General features: G+C 41.9%; 1 protein-coding gene across 1 annotated transcript in view; it reads left to right on the top strand.

Annotated features, from left to right (window-relative positions):
• Positions 1-16,034, top strand: part of arpc1b (actin related protein 2/3 complex, subunit 1B) — a 42,512-nt gene extending 26,478 nt beyond the window's left edge. Inside the window, exons 4-10 of the mRNA XM_078558609.1 lie at positions 171-393; positions 1,727-1,834; positions 4,872-5,078; positions 7,190-7,265; positions 10,293-10,489; positions 14,467-14,557; positions 15,577-16,034. Coding sequence (XP_078414735.1) covers positions 171-393; positions 1,727-1,834; positions 4,872-5,078; positions 7,190-7,265; positions 10,293-10,489; positions 14,467-14,557; positions 15,577-15,615 — 941 coding nt within the window. The 3' untranslated portion in view covers positions 15,616-16,034. The remainder of the gene's footprint in view (positions 1-170; positions 394-1,726; positions 1,835-4,871; positions 5,079-7,189; positions 7,266-10,292; positions 10,490-14,466; positions 14,558-15,576) is intronic.
• The last annotated feature ends 1,771 nt before the right edge of the window (positions 16,035-17,805 follow it).

Genomic DNA, 17,805 nt, shown 5'->3' with positions numbered 1-17,805 from the left:
TTTAATCAGATTTATTCGTGACTGTCTTATAGTCTAATTATCCCTGCTTTCAGTCAGTCCTAGTTAATTTTCTTGTGGTGCAGGTATAATAAGAACTGTAGGACGTTCTTGAGAATCTGTTCTTTATGCTTTGTGATCAATCCAATCCAATGCTGTTGTTCTTGGATTAGGGATTGGCTGGGCTCCGGAGAGCAATCGAATTGTGACCTGCGGGACTGACCGTAACGCTTATGTCTGGTCCCTGAAGAGCAATGTTTGGAAGCCAACTCTTGTCATCCTAAGAATCAACCGTGCTGCCAGATGCGTGAAGTGGTCACCAAAGGAGAACAAGTTTGCGGTGGGCAGTGGGTCACGACTGATTTCCATCTGCTATTTTGAGCAGGACAATGATTGGTGAGTTTGCAATGACTGGACTAGGAAATGAATCTAAGAGTAGATATCGGATAGAGGCCCCTCTATTAATCAGTAAATCAGCAAAACTGAGAGGTTAGACAGTGGCTGGTGTGGGAAATGGCTAATATTATGCTAAAGATTTGTATTTATATAGCACCTTGCATAACCTCAGGATATCCCAAAGCACTTTACAGCTAATTAAGTACTTTTTTGAAGTGTAGTCCCTTACTTGTAAAGTAAGAAACATGGCAATCAATTTGTGCACAGTAAGATCCCACAGGCACCAATGAGATTAACATATCATGTGTTTTCATGACATTGAGGGATAACTGTTGGCCAGGATCCAGGGAGAACCCCTCTGAATAGTGGTGTGGGATCTTTTACATATACTTTAGAGAAGAAAGGGGGCCTTGGTTTAACATCTCATCTGAAAGAAGGTACCTCCAACAATGCAGCACATCCTCAGTACTGTACTGAATTGACAACTTAGATAATTTGCTTAAGCCTCTGGAGTGAGACTTGAATCCACAGTCTTCTGACTCCAAGGCAAGAAAACTATGCACTGAGCTACTGCAGACATTTACATCAGTGCAGTAGGGTTAATATGTTGCTTGAAGTATGAAGTGAGCCTTTCAAATGTATTCAGTCTGTTATACCCCACCTACAAGCGCACGATGCTAAGAACTGGGTGTCTGAAATGGGGACATGTTTCATCACCCAGCACTAATATTCCTCACCCTGACAACTCTAACTATTCTCTCCAAGTTTTATTGTGAGGCCCAGTGTTACCTAAAACTATCACAATGCGAAATTCTTCAAATGTGTTGTGAAAACTCCCTCGCTGCATTGTTCACTGGGTTCTAGTGGTTCACTGCTTTTAATTAACACGAATGCCACTTAGAGCAGCTACAAGGATTCCTAGTAGGGGAAATGGAAAATGTCGCACTAGTTCAGTAGAAGGTACCTTTCTGAGTTTGGGACTGGACCACCTTGAAGTGGCAGAGTAGAAGATGCTTTACCCTGCATCCAGCACAATCAAACCTGACACTGGCGCTTGGTGTCTGAAAAGGAAATTGCTCCTTTTCCCAGCACCAACATCCCTCAGCTAGATAAGGGGGAGAAACTATTTTTGAGAGAATACGCTGGCAATTAGTACCTGCTGTCAGATGAGGAGAAGCCCATTGTCCATGCAAACTGCACTCTCACTTATAGATGGAAGTGTGTGTGTGTGTGCACATTAGGAAAGGAATGAAAGAAAGACGCATTTAAAGAAAACCTGGACTGTCCCACTTCACATTACCTCAGGGTTTAATCTTATATGCTTATTTTACAGGTGGGTTTGCAAACACATCAAGAAACCAATTCGTTCTACCATACTGAGTTTGGATTGGCATCCCAACAATGTTCTGTTGGCTGCTGGATCCTCTGACTTCAAATGCAGGTAACATGCAGAAGATTTGATATATTTATCACTTCAGGCAAATTTGCAGAAATTGAAAAATTAATATTCAGTCTCCACAAATTGTTCGATTTCATAATCGTAATTCACTGATCTTCTTGCTTTATGAATTTTACCAGATAGTGAGACCTGCATATTGTTATATGCATTATAGTAAGTAAAAAGTGATTCAATGGACACAGAAATTGGACCTGTGGCACAATGTAGGCAGATGAACTTTAAAATTTGTGTGATAAAAGTAGTGTGTGACTTTTTTGATCATTGAGTGTGTTTTACTTCCTTGATTATTAAATGATAGCGGATGTCTGTTGAGTAAATAGACATGTATTGTGTGAGTGTTAGTAAGGTGGTCTCTACTACAGTTAGTGCACATAGCTAACATTGTGTTGTAGTAGCTACACCTGTGGATAGTCAGCAGTTTATGTTAGACAAAGCCTTTATAAAAAACATTCTTTCATGGGATGTGGGTGTTGCTGGCAAGGTCAGCATTTGTTGCCCATCCCTAATTGCCCTTGGCTTACTAGGCCATCTCGGAGGGCAGTTAACAATCAACCACGTTGCTGTGGGTCTGGAGTCACATGTAGACCAGACCAGGGAAGGACGGCAGATTTCCTTCCCTAAAGGACGTTAGTGAACCAGATGGGATTTTCCAACAATTGATAGTAGTCTGTCACCATTACCATAAGACGTAGGAGCAGAAGATTACTGAATTATACCAGAAACAAAAACAGAAAATGCTGGAAAACTCAGCAGGCCTAGCAGCATCTGTGGAGAGAGAAACCGAGTTAATGTTTCAAGTCCACGTGACCCTCCTTCTTTATTGTACCAGATTTTTATTTATTGTAATTAAATTTCACCAGCCGCCATGGTGGGATTTGAACCCGTGCCCCCAGAACATGAGCCTGGGCCTCGGGATTACTAGTCCAGTGACATGACCACTATGCCACCTTCCCCTGACTTGCATTCATAATTTTAAGATAATAAACAAAGTTTCCTAGTTAGGGAACTAAAGAGAGAAACTATAGAGAGAAACTAATTCCATTGGTTGAGGAGTTCAGGACTAGGGAGCATAGTCTAAAACTGAGAGCCAGAACTTTCAGGCACACAATTAGGAAACACTTGTTCACACACAGGGTAGTAGAAGTTGGGAACAACAATTAGTTAACTGTTAATTGTAAGATTAATTAATTTTATATTGAGATTGATAGATTTTTCTTAACTAAAAGTATCAAGGGATATGAGGCAAAGGTAGGTAAATGGAACTAAGTTGCAGATCAGTCATAATCTCTAAAAGGTGGAACAGACTTGAGGAGCTAAATGGCTTACTTATGTTCCTTTATAATTAAACTTTATATTTTAAACATTTCCCCTCCACTGAAATCATGTACACAGCATACTGGAGAATACCATGTGTGTGTATATATAAAACTAAACTATATTGTGCATATATTTACACAAGCATTTATTGTGTATGTTACACTTGAACATCTCTGTCCTGTGTGTTCTACATTGGAGTATTCATTATATATTATACTGGAAATGTGAATTTTATGGTTGTTGGGACAAATAGCAATTTCTGAGGAAGTATTTAGAAAATGTAAACCACAAGACAAGGCCAAAATAACAAATCAGGAACCCTTATGTGACGAGTTCAAATATATGTGGAAACTTGAAAATCAGGAAGTTGGAAGTGAGAAGCAAATTGTTTTTTACACAGAGTAACAAATTAACAAAGAAAGCCATAGGAGGGGTGGGTATTATGTGTTCAGGAGGTAATTAAATCTATTCCTGGAGAAAGGTAGATGGCTGCATAATCTATCAAAATGGGGAACATGGAGTACAATGTGCTCAATGGCAGTGGAATTGGGAATTTGGGAATGCAGTGACTGGTGGAGCTGGAGTGTGCTCCCATAGACCAGGGCAATCCTTCAGTAATTCCATTGGGATTGCCGCTCTCAAAAGTGCAACGTTTTCACCTACCCCTGGCCCCTCTCTGAAAGAAAAAGTCATGTATTTATAAAGTTGTTTTCAAGACCACCAGACATCTTGAAGCGCTTTATAGCCAATGAAGTTCTTTTAAAGTGTAGTCACAGTTGTAATGTGCAGAAAAACAACAGCCAATATGTGTGCACTAATGTGAGAATGGCCAGATAAATCTGTTTGTGATTCTGCTTGAGGCATAAGTATTGGCCATGACATCAGGGATAACTCCACTGTTCTTGGCTTCCTCTCTTCCAGCTCCTGATTTCCAAGTTTCCCCTCTCTTTCTGTGCTCTCCAGTCTCCCCCCTCCTTGGTTCCGATTTTCCAAATCAGTTGTTTCTAGCTATTGGTCATCCACTCATCACTGTGACTCCCTCTTTTCTCTTCCTCTCCCTCTGACCTGTTGCATCCAAGTTTTGTTGGTTAAAAATAGGTTGCAGTGTGTAAAACAATAAGTGTGTGCATTGAAGTCTATAATTCCACGCTCTGGACAGTTGCTTTACATCATGTGCTGTGGCACATTGGCTTTGATCTTCACGGTTGCACCAAGTTAACCTGATTTCAGCCAAGACACCATTAAAATTGATTTCAGTCATATGGAGCAGGATGTTGGTAGTGTTTGGGGGGTGGGGAATGTGGAATCGATCTCGGCTATCTGCTCCTGATTGGGTATCCAGTACTGGACATCAGGTTAAACAGGGATATGTGGAGATCCACAGGCGAGCTATTCAGCACCTCGGGTCACATGCCAAAAGCGACCAGTTCATAGAGGTAAGGCCAATGAAGCACTGAAGCTTTCCTGTTCTCTTAACCTAGTTCCGTTACTGTCTGTGGTTTTAAAATGAACACCTTGCCAAATGTCAGCAGTATTGAGTCTGTGATGGAAAACTCTTTTGAAGCAGAGCCAGAGTCCACATATTTGGATTTACCACAGCCCAAGTCCAATTAGAATCTCAAAAATGCTTGGCAGTAGCTTGCTGTAAGAATGTAGTCTCGTCGCCAGCATTCTAACAACACTAATGCATTCTCGTCGCCAGGATTTTCTCTGCCTACATCAAGGAAGTTGAGGAAAAACCATCGCCCACGCCATGGGGTTCGAAGATGCCGTTTGGAGAGCTGATGTTTGAGTCCAGTGGGACTGGAGGCTGGGTTCACGGAGTCTGTTTCTCCGACAGTGGGAACCGCTTGGCCTGGGTCAGCCATGACAGCACTGTGTGTGTCACCGACGCCAACAAGAAGACAACGTAAGCCTCCATTTTAATTCACGTGCGTTTGATATGGTTAACTTTATCAATAACACACATTGATGTACAAACATATTCCTAACAACATAACGCAGTAAGGTTTAATTTAATTTTGTGAACGAAATGTAGATAGAACATAGTGTCAAATAACTCACCGGTCACATTTAACATCAAATGCCAATAATGTGCAGCCCCTTACTGTCCTTACATTGATAGTGGTCACATTGTGACAGGGTTAAAGATCACCTGGCAGTGGTGGTGATGTTCACAGTAGACCTTTTGACGTTTAAGGTTTGCAATACTGCTCTCTGCAGGGTTTGTGCGTGTCATAGCAAAGTGAGAGGCATTGATTCCAAAATCCACATGTTTTAATGCTGAGAGGCCTCTGCAACATTCTCCCGTTGAATTGTGGTAACACACACATCATCAAATGTCTCCCAGTGGATATTCTAAACTTTCTATTAACGTACGGCAGCTCAAGTGAAAATGACCATTTAATTATGGAGTTAAAAAATGGACCTCATTGTGCCTATTCTTTTGACATAACCATGGGTATAATGTGCCCAAGGATGCCTGCAGGACTTCTGAATTGAAATTGAGTTGGAAAATTTCTCAGGAATCCCTAGCAGCCACCTAAAACGGGCATTTCAGGACCCTTAATGTCAATGAGGGCCTAACACCTGTTTTGGGACCCTTCAGAACATTGATGTCCCAAGAAGCCAGGCAGGCTCCAGGCTAATTCTGCTCAGCTTCATCTGGAGTGAGTACAGACTAAGGACTGGCTGCCATCATCATGGTAAGTTTTTTTTTCTGGTCATTTTATTTAAAATTCACATGGAGCCAGGGAGAGCAGGATTGTTTCTCCCTGCTCCTCAGCAATCCTATTGGCTCTGATCTGTCCCTCCCTCCAGATGACCTCCTCTCCCATTTGACATTCACCTGAGGCTGTCGCCAACAAGGCTACCAGCCCAAATTTTGTTCTTACACAGCGGAAAAGCTGCCTGTGGAGGTGCAACAGGTGCCTGTAGCTGGCCTGGATTAATTAAACGAGGCTTAAGCCAAATTTCGGGCCAGCCTCTGGCCTCCTTGTCCAGGCGCATGTCATGGTTTTTCACGCCTGAAATCAGGCACTGGTGATTGGCTAACTCATGTGTTCCTTTCAGTTACTATTGATGATTAAAGCACAGTGTTTGTGACGCACATTTCTGCTTTTAAAGGGCTGTGACCATATTTAACATTGTTCTATCCTCAAACCCGGTCTCTTGGTAGTTGTGCAGTCCATTGTGATGTTGAGCAGTACAGACCAGGAGCGTTCCAAATCCTTAAAACTACTCGCTGCTGAGTTAACCAATCACAGCTGAGACGAGGACCATTACAATAGACTTCGGTGTTCCTGGCCTCTGCTGAGTACTATTTGATGGATCCTTCCCCGCACTCTCTGCTGCAAAGTGTATGAGTGGATGTTGGTGAAGGATGGAATTGGGCTCAGCTGTGATGTGTTCAACTTGAGCAGCTGTCCAGGTGCGGGTGAAGAATGGCAATCGGGTTTAGGTCCGAGTGGATGGCTCATCCCCAGCACGAGTCGCTGCTATCACAGGAGAGTGGGTGAGGGGAGAAAAGAAAAAGAACAAATTTGATTAAAGTTGTACAAGATTATTCAGGGTTAGATGAAGTAGACCAGATCATATGAGGATGTGGGGGACACAGAATTGAGGTTTTTGGTAAGAGTTGCGGGGCGGGGTGGGGGTGGGGGGTTGGGGGTGGGGCAGAGAGAAGAGATGTGACTTATGCAACAAATGGTAATATCCTGGAACCTGATGCCTTCAAAGGTGGTGGAAACAGAGATGATCAATGATTTCAGAAGGAAATTGGATGGGCACCTGAGGGAAATAAATTTGCAGGGCTGTGGGAATAGAATAGGGAAATGGGGCTGATTGGATAGAGATATGCTCTACATAGAACCAACATGGACACAATGGGCCTAATGGCCTGCTTCTGTGCTGTAATGACACTATTGACTCAGCTTCTCAGCATCTAGATGTTCCTATAATGTTAATCATATTTCTTTCCTGGCTTTGCTACTGACTCAAGCTACTTTTTCTTGCCTACAGGGTTGCTACCCTCGACACAGAGTCTTTACCTCTCCTGACTGTTACGTTTATCACAGAGAACAGTTTAGTGGCAGCGGTAAGTCACGTGGTAGAAATACACCAGTGTCCCTCCAACAGAATCTGTTAGCTGAGTATCCCTGTGTCCACTTGCCACAGAAAGGACCAAGTTGCTTGGAGGGAAATTCTTTTCAAACATTTATAGAAGTGATTTTACATTTCAACAAGGATGTCAAGGCTTTGGTGCAGATGCAGAGATGATTTACTGGAATGGTGCGAGGGTTAAGGTATTTGTAATGTGGAGAGATTGGAGGAGCAGGAGTGTTTCTCCTGGGAACAGAGAAAGTTATAGGAGGTCTTGAAAATTATGAAGGGTTTTGGTAAACGATGAGGAACTGTCTCCATTGTCAGTGATCAGAGGGTACAGATTTAAGATAATTTGCAAAAGAACCAGCAGCAACTTGTCTTTAATGAAACGTTCCAAGGCACTTCACCGGACCGTTGTAAAATAACAATATATAATGCCCAACCACATCTTGGGTCGGTGACCAAGTGCTTAGTCAGAGGTAGGTTTAAAGGAGTGTCCTAAAAGAGAAAAGCAAGCTAGAGAGGTGTAGGGAAGGTATTCCAGAGCTTAGGGATTAGGCAATGGAAGGCACAGCCACCAATGTTAGGAGCGATTAAAATCGGGGATGTTCAAGGCCAGAATTAGATGAGCATAGGTATCTCAGAGCGTTGCAGTTAGATTAGAGAGAGGATGGTGTTTAAAGCAGAGAGTATGCATAAATGGGTTTTTTTCTGATTGGCAGGATGTGACAAGTGGAGTCTCACAGGGGTCTGTACTGGGGCCTCAACTTTTTATGATTTACATAAATGACTTAGACGAGGGGAGTGAAGACATGGTAGCTAAATTTGCAGATGATGCAAAGATAGGTAGGAAAGTATGTTGTGAAGAGGACATGAGGTTGCAGATGGATATAGATAGGTTGAGTGAGTGGGCAAAGATCTGGCAAATGGAGTTTAATGTGGGAAAATGTGAAGTTCCTCACTTTGGCAGGAAGAACAAAAAAGCAGAATATTACTTAAATGGAGAATGGCTGCATAATTCTGAGCTGCAGAGGGATCTAGGTGTTCTAGTACATGAATCACAAAAAGTTAGTATGCAGGTACAGCAAGTAATCAAGAAGGCTAATGGAATGTTATCCTTTATTATGAGAGGGACTGAACATAAAAGTAAGGACGTTATGCTTCAGTTATACAGGGCATTGGTGAGATTGCATCTCGAATACCGTGTGCAGTTTTGATCTTATTTAAGGAAGGATGTAAATGCATTGGAGGCGGTTCAAAGGAGGTTTACTAGATTGATACCTGGAATGAGTGGGTTGTCTTATGAGGAAAGGTTGGACAGACTGGGCTTGTTTCCACTGGAGTTTAGAAGAGTGAGGGGTGATTTGATTGAAGATACAAGATCCTGAATGGCCTTGACAAGGTGGATGTTGAAAGGATGTTTCCTCTTGTGGGTGAGTCCAGAACTAGGGGGCACTGTTTTAAAATTAGGGGTCAACCCTTTAGGACAGAGATGAGGAGAAATTTTTTGAGGGTTGTGTGACTTTGGAACTCTCTGCCTCAGAAGGTGGTGGAGGGGGGGTTATTGAATATTTTTAAGGCAGAGGTAGATAAATTCTTGTTAGGCAAAGGAATCAAAGATTATCAAGGTTATATAGGAATGTGGAAATTGAAACACAAGAAGAATCAGCCATGATCTTATTGAATGGCGGAGCAGGCTCGAGGGGCCAAATGGGCTACTCCTGTTTCCATTTCTTATGTTCTTAATGCCCTCCCCCATGGTGAGTTTGGTGACAGGGTGGGCATTTAATTGGGCAGGAGGGTACCCCGCCACCTTCCTGCCTGTGCCTCGATTAAATCCCTGGTGGGAATGTTTGCGGCCTTCTTGCCCAGCTGCCAATTGGAGTTTTTTAAGTGGGCCCAATTAAGGGCTTCATCCTGGCACTGCTGGTATTCAACCAGGGGCAGGCAGTGGATTTTCCATGCAGGAAGCCTAGAAAGCAAACCCTGTCCGGATTGCTTAGTTGGGGGGGGAGGGGGGTCTAAATGCACTTGGTGAGGGACCTGGACCCGACATTGGGAAGTGAGAGGGTGGTCGCTGAGAGCCCAGCCTGTGGGCAAGACCCAAGTCACCTATATTAAACTTGGCCCCTAGGCAGGGTGGGGGGCGAGGCTTTGGAGAGATTTGCAAGCAAGGATAAGAATTTTAAAATGAAGGTGTTGCTTGACTGGAACCTAAGTCAATGAACACAAGGGTGATAGGGGAACTAAAGGTGAGATGGGGAGAATTTTATTTTTATGCAGTGAGTTATGATGATTTGCCTGGAAGGGCGGTGGAAGAAGATGCAATACTAACTTTCAAAAGGGAATTGGATATATGTTTGGGAGTGTAATGGGTAATAGAATAGCCATGCCAATGATTGTAGACTATGATGTGTCAGTGCCTTCAGCAGTCATGTGCTAGACTGTCAAAAGGGCGGAACACTCTGTGCTCAGGAGAGATAAGAAATGGCTCAGTGGGTATGCATGTAGCCTGTGCTAAGCTGATACCAACCTGAAGAGACTGCCCAGGCTGAGTTACCTTGGGCAGCATTTGGAAAATTAAGTTGGCCTAGAACCCCAGCTTGGAAGAGGGGAAACATCAGTCAGATTGCTCATTCTAGACTGCTGCCAAGACATCCCTGATGTGCATGTGTAGACATGAGTTGAAGACGGGACCAGGTTTCACACTTGATACCCTGTGGAGGTGAGCCCAGCTGATTAGGCTTACACATGGTGGGTGGCCCTTGAGTGAACTACTGAAAGACTCCTAGTACCTGATGGCCTCAGCCCAACATGGGTTGATGCCTTATTGAGAAGGAAATTAGCAGACATTTTTTCTAAGTGTTACATTGAATCACTTGAGTGTAGTGTTTTGAATATCTGCACATCAACAGAAGGTGACCTGGGGCAGTGAGCTGTAACATTCAGTCCCTGGATGTAAGTAAATTTCAATTTAATGGACTGAGGATTCACTTTTTTGTCTGCTGTCTTCTCACAGGGTCATGACTGCTACCCAGTGCTGTTCACTTACGACAGCAGCAAAGACACAGTGACATTTGGCAAGAAGCTGGATGTTCCCAAGCAGAACGTGCAGCGTGGAATGTCAGCTTTGGCAAAGTTCAGGAACCTGGACAAACATGCATCGGCCGATGTCAACAATGCCAGCCTTGAGACCCTGCACAAGAACAGCATCAGGTAAGGAGTGGAGCTCGCTCTCTCTCTCTCTCTCTCTCTCTCCCAAATATGTACCACTTTACACTTCTCCACATTGAACTCCATCTACTATGCTTCTGCCCGTTGCACTATTGTGAAGTCTACAACTATCCTCATCATTACCAATATTGGCCAAGTTTTGTATCATCTGCAAATTTTCTAATGCTTCTCTCCATACCTGAGTCTAGTCCATTTATAAACATTGAAAAGAACAATGAGCCTAAAACTGACCCTTGATGTGAGACTTAAGTGAAGGACTTTGAGGGGAAGAAAAAAAATGGAGAGATAAATCAGAAACAATGAAAAGAAGTAAGTAGGTGACCCAAGCTCGAATTCTAAAACCTGAGCATCCAATGTAGAATTATAAAGTATGCAGCACAGGAAGGAGCCATTCAGCCCATCATACCTGTTCCAGCTCGCTGAGACAGCCATTCACTGAACTCAATTTGATTACCATTATTTCCCCCCACACATTTTTACTGTTTAAAAAAAATATATATTTATCTACAGCTGTGCTGCATGGAAGTGGCTAAGTTTAACCCATCAGAGTTATCACAGTAATGAAACAAGCCTGCATCAGCTGTCTATACCATACCTGCTTCTGAGGGAAATTCAGTTGCAGTGTGATCTGTGAGGAATCATTTTCCATTTTCAATGGAAAGCAAAGAGATTTTGCAACTTACAAGTAACAGAATCGCAGAATTGTTACAGCACAGAAGGAGGCCATTTGGCCCATCATGTCAGCACCAGCTCTCTGAATGAGCAACTCGCCTAGTGGCATTCTCCCACCTTCTCCCCGTAATTTTGTAGGTTGCTCACAAAAAACTTCAAAAAAAGCTCCTGGTGATAATTCTCTGGTAAATATGCCTTCCTCATCTGTCGGTATATTGTTTTAGAAAGCTCCCATCTCTGGTGTGCACACTCTGCTGCACCTGCTCCATTATGGCCAGTTACAACACCTGACTACGGATCCCCACCCCATTGTACCACAGTCCCATCTTTATAGTTCGAGAGAGAGAGAGAGAGCAGATGTTGTTTAAGAAGTCTTCCTGGAGAAATGTCACTGCGCAGCAGGACCCAAGAGGTTGAAGGAACAGCTGTTTCAGCAAAAGGGTAAAGAACATTCTTCTGAACACTGAGCAAGGTGGGAAAAAGGGAGTTGGCATCAAGCGTGGAAAAAGGGAATGAAAAGGTTGTGCAGCTTTGTAGGTGCAGTGGACGAGAAGGGTTTCTCGTAGCAAAAACATAGAAAATAGGAGTAGTCCTTCCGAGCCTGCTCCACCATTCAATATGATCATGACTGACCCTCTGTCTCAATGTCTTACTCCTGCTCTCTCCACATATACCTTGAAGCCTTTAGAGTCCAGAAATCTATCTGATAATTTCCTTCTTAAATATATTCAGTGACTTGGCCTCCACAGCCTTTTGTGGTAGAGGTTCCACAGGTTCACCATTCTCCGAGTGAAGAAGTTTCTCTTCATGTCAGTCCTAAATGTCCTACTTCATATCCTGAGACTGTGACCCCTTGTTCTAGACACCCCAGCTAGAGGAAACATCATCCCTGTATCTGTATCCAGCCCTGTCAGAATTTTATACATTTCAATGAGATCCCCTTTCATTCTTCTAAACTCCAGCGAATACAGGCCTAGTCGACCCAATTTCTCCTCATACAACAATCCTGCCATCCGAGGAATCAGTCTGATGAAACAAAGTGACTTAGAGGGAGAATTGTGGAAGGCAGGACTGAAAGGAAGGGCCACTGATGTGGAGGGACAGGGAGAGAAACAGTTCAGCAGTGATGAAAGAATGGAGAAGGTCACTGAAATTGAATTTTGGAAACAAGAAACAATGAAATCAAATTGACTCAGGTGGGCAGAACTTGCATGTGAAAGGGAATTTAGTTATTGGTGTGCCTCGTAAGTGGAAAAATTAGTACCACAAAGTTAATTATCTATGCAACACAACATATAAATAGTCATTTGGTAGTACAGAACTTGAATAAAGAGACATGTTGAAGCTTTTCGTCTTGCTCTCATCAGGACACTTCACAAGAATACCAATACAAGGGGAAAACAACAATTTGTACTGTATGTGAAGAAAATGTTGATTGGTTGGCAAGTGGACTCTAGTAGAGGTGTTACCATGGAGAATTCACCATCACTGGTGCATTCTTCATGGCAACGCCTCTATCAATCAGTACTCTCTTCACACACTATAAATTATCATTTTCTCCTTATATTGGTATTCTTGTGAAGTGTCCTGATGAGTGCAAGCCGAAAAGCTTCGACATGTCTCTTTTTTTCAGCAATACCGAGCATACTTTTCTAAAAATAAGCTCAGGAGATCACTAAGACCCATGAAAATATGTTACTCCATGAGATATTGAGACTTTCAACTTGTCTGGATTATATATTTTTTTCCACCCAACATGATTTAAACTTTATTTATTTTCTTGTAATGAATTCCAACATTCTGGGTGACTCAATGCACCACACCCTCAGAAACTGGCTTGAGAACAAGTTCCCACTTGCATACATTACGCAGTGTCTAATATTGCATTTTCCATTGATTCCATTATTTTGTAGGGTTTTATTTTTGCCCAAGTTTCTGATGTTTTATTTGCCACTTTGAGCTCTTCTTTTACCTACAAACCATTCCCCAGTGAACAAGCTTCTCATCTGTCCTTGGGGCCCTTGCTTAGTTTGCTTATCTAACAAAAGTGAGTGCACTCCAAATATAATTCATTTGGCAGTGAAATACCATGTTGAGGTTATTAAGGGCAGAGTGACTGAGAACTTGGACAAATGTGAACTGATCAGAGAGAGCTAACATGGGTTTGTAAATGATAAATCCTATCAAACTAACCTATTTCAATTTTTTGAGGTCACCAATGTGATAGATACGGGAATGTCTATAGATATCCTCTTTTATGGATTTCCAGAAGGCATTGGATAAGGTTTCACGCAAGAGACTGTTAGCAAAACAAAGGCATAGAATTGGGTCTTGGAAACAAGGGTAGAGAATATGTGAAAATGAGAGGGGCAAATGGAATTGCAGAACAGATCAGCCATAACCTAATTGAATGAGGAACAGGCTTGAGCGGTTGAATGACCTACTCCTATGTTCCTCAGTTGCGTGATATTTTATAGTATCCTTCTTCACCTTGATCTGTATACCTTGCTATTTGCCTGCCTCTGAACTAGCTTCCTGCAATGAGGACAAACATCCTTAAATTTATTCACATTACCTTAATTTATGGCTTGTAGTTTGCCACTGAGTAGGTTACACATGAGCAGTTTGTCATTTGAGAAACCAATTGATGTTTGAGGTACTAAATTTCATAGCATTCTAGTACAAATTCTGATAGAATGAAAAACAAGGCCGTTTTTTGACTTGATGGCCCATTAATTATATCTTAACAACATTAAGGTATAATGCTAACTGGCTGAATTCCTGGATTTCTGTTCAGTGGTTAGAACCAACTAGACCAACCAGAGCTCTCCATAACACTGCATTATCTATTATAAAAGGCAAGACAGTCAATAAGTCTGGCTTCTGGCCTCAAAACCTTTGATCCTGCTACTGTTTTTATTTTACTGTTAGTGAGGGCTGTCCAGCCCATTCCTGGAGTTTTGAGTGTACGAACAGACCAGAAAGCAGATCAGACTGTCTCTCCCAACAACTCATATATGGAAGCAGCTACCTTACTATTTGCCAGCAAGGTCACCACCATTTACTGGTGCATTTCAGCTGAGATGAATGATTTGCTGTCACTCGGGTACACAACGTGCTGTTCCACTGCCTTTTTACACTACATCGCAATGCCCTGAGCTGCATGTGAAGAATGTAGGAAGTTACGGGATGTCACAATGAACAAAACCTCTGCCTGGTTTCTGTATTTCTCAATTATATGAATGGAAAATCAGAACTTTGACCGTAACTCCTCATTTTTGTTACAGCCAAATCTCCATTATTGAGGGTGGAAAGAAGAATTGTTCTAAGTTTTGCACCACTGGTATGGATGGTGGAATGGCTCTCTGGGATATTAAGGTAAAAGTTATGCTGACCTCTTTCCTCCACCTGATATCAAGTTCAGGAACAGCCTGTAGAACCACAGTGCAATGCATGAGTGTGCTGCTGAGTGTGGTACTGGGCCTCATAGGGCAGGAGACTCGATCCATGATCTCATTTAAATGAGTTGATCTCAGCCAAAGAAGCACTTGGAACCTTCTCTGATTTGCTTCAGCACCCCTGGTCTAGTAAGATGGAAGAATGAGGAGTCAGTATTCCCACTTAGAAAGATACGTGCGTGCAAGTAGAGTGAAAAAAATGAGTCCCTCGTGATGAAATAGAAAAACATTACATATGTTGGCAGCCTATGTTAAAGGTGCAAGTTGTTGCTGGCTGTTGCATTATTTTTAAAAAGAACTGTGTTACAGGAATTTAATAAAACTATTTATGTTGTGGTTCGTTCACGTTAAGTGTAGCTGGCCCCTGGAACCTCGTGTATTCCAAATACCACCCCTGCTATCTTCGTTACAGCATCCCCTTAAAAATCAGGCCACAGTGCTGACTTTAACCATTTGGCCACCAGGCCACTAGTGGATTAACAGTCTCTTTTATCTTCCCAATTGAAGAAGCAAAAGTCCCCTCTCACAACCAGCTTTATGGGCTGCACCTGGTATTAAATTAGTATTGAGACTGGGACTACAGTGCAAAGCTGCTTACAGCTCGGCACAAGCTGGGATAACTCAAAAGGCCATAGGGCTGGAGGCCGGTTAGAGAAATTGAAAACATCCCACTGTTCTTGGAAGTTGAGGTATTTTTCTAATGTTTTTAAAATAGAATGGGAGAAGTTTTGTTTGGTATCTGGCCTGTGATCTACTAAGCCTGAGTCTGCTCATTGCTGACACCGGGAGCCAAACTTGGAGATTGCTGCATTTCCCCAACATTATTGCATCCCTCACCTCTTACAAAACAGCACAGAAAAAATATTTTTTAGAGGATACGTTGGCGGCCTCTTTATTTTTAAAACCTCACTAAGCTGTTTTATATTTTTTCCCCCACAGACCCTGGAGGCTGATTTGAAAGATTTGAAGATTGTCTGAATCACTGGACTAATCTCTTCGAAACCTGCAAGTCCTTATATTGTCCTGCCAGTCTTTCTTATACACCTCGCTTAACGCAACATGATTTCCATAAGGCAAAAAATGTCAAAATGGGTATCACCCTGTTATTATATTCTATGTACGGAACAATATTATGTAGTATTGCCTGGTACTCTTAAAGGTACAGGAGTCTTGAACTCAGTGAATTGCTTTACTTTTGAATGCTGCATATGGTGCCTTGGGCAAGTCCCAGTTACTATCCTCAGGGGTTTGTCAATTTAAACTTTAAGATTTTTCTTTTACTGAAAATGGAGCAAGAATCTGCGCTGTTTAATTAATTTGAGGCTGTCTTTGCTGGTCATAAGATGAAATCTGTATCAAAATTCTTGCAATAATAAAAAGTGAACTGATCAAGCACATTTTAGTTTTCCTCTTATTTTCTTCTTCCGGTTGTAGTTGAGGATAAACAAAGCTTCTGAATAACCAATTCTTCCACTGAATTTGGACAATAAGCTAAATACCACATTATCTGTGGTGCGGGCGGACAAGCAGTGTCGGGTATCCTAAAGGATGTGTACTTGAAGTGTTTTGTCTGTTTTCTGCCCATTGTTAGCCTGACCTGCTGAAGGTTTTTAGTGTCTCCTGTTTCTGCTGTGGAGCTATTTTCCACATGTCATCATGATGCCTCCTGGTGGTAATCTTTTGTATTTCATTGAGCACTTTCGCCTTATTCAGCTTGCTTTTATTAAAATAATTTCTGTTCAGCCATAACTCATTGCAGAGAAGGTTAAGGGGAAATTTAATATAGGTGTTCAAAATTATGAAGGTTTTTGGTAAGAGTAAATAAGGAGAAATTATTTCCACTGGCAGGAGGGTAGGTCACCAAAGGACAGACTAAAGTTAATTGGCAGAAGAGCTGGGGGTGGTGGAGTTGGTGGGGAGAGATTTCTTTTTAAGCAAAGTGATTATGATCTGAAAGGGCAATGGAAGGAGATTCAATTCTATCTTTCAAAAGTAGAATTAGATATATACTTTAAAGGTAAAATTTGCAGGACGAAAGAACAGAAGAGCTCTTTTCAAAGAGCTTGCACAGTTTCATGGATTGAATGACAACCTTCAGTGCTCCATGATTCTATTCAATCCATTAGCGCCATATTTGCAAATTATTTACAGGCTATTAAAACCATTATCTCCCCCTCTTCACATGTATTGTTCTCCCCCACCCACTCACTTTTGTTCTGATCTTTTAAGGGTATCCCTGCTCTTCTTTCTGTCCTACCAAGGGGTCTCCACCTGAATTGTTTCATTGTTATTTCCAAATGTGGGTGAGTTTTATGCTTGTTCCAGGCTTTTGTCTTTATTCGTGTCAGTAAATTGAATTGTGATTATCCATTGTCTGCTGCCACCTTGTGGTGTCAGTCAGAACAGCATCAACCTGTTTTTGCTTTTATCTTAGTGTTTAATTGACTGCCACTCCTCTTCAAGGAATGCTACCTTGAAGAAGTATTGCTCTTCTCTCCGACAGGATTTCCGTTAAACCAGCTTATATTTCACCTCTTTTCTATTTTTACTTAGTTCTGTTGAAGAGTCATATGGACTCGAAACGTTAACTGTGTTCCTCTCTGCAGATGCTGCCAGACCTGCTAAGTTTTTCCAGGTATTTTTATTTTTGTTTTGGATTTCCAGCATCCGCAGTTTTTTGTTTTTAGCACTATGCAGCAACATGGGAACAGCAAAAGGCCATTTAGTCCCCAATCCTGTTCTTCCATTTAATGAGAGCATGGCAAATCTTTGGATTAACTTCTTTCCCTGTCTGTGCCTCATTCCTTAATACCTTTGGCTAATACATCTATCAATCTGTTTTAAAACTAATTGATATAGCATCAATTGCTATTTGCAGGAGAGAGTTCCAAATTTCTACCACCTTTTGTGAGGAAGTGTTTCCTAATTTCATTCCTGAAAGCCCTGGTCTAATTTTTAGATTATAACCCCTAGATCTAGACTCCCCCACCAGCAGAAATAGTTTCTCTCTTTACCCTATTGGTTCCCCTTAAGCTTCAATTAAATCGCCCCTTAAGATATTAACTGTCTAAATTTCAGGGAATGCAACCATATTTGTTCAGTCTCTTTGTATCTTAACTTTGGATACAAGGATTGGGACCTGAATATTTTGGTGTATATGACTTTCAA

This window comes from Cetorhinus maximus, chromosome 15 (genome assembly GCF_964194155.1).
Source record: "Cetorhinus maximus chromosome 15, sCetMax3.hap1.1, whole genome shotgun sequence".
NCBI lineage: Eukaryota > Metazoa > Chordata > Chondrichthyes > Lamniformes > Cetorhinidae > Cetorhinus > Cetorhinus maximus.
Note: the sequence above shows the minus strand (reverse complement) of the source record. Positions and strands in the feature narration are given on the sequence as shown.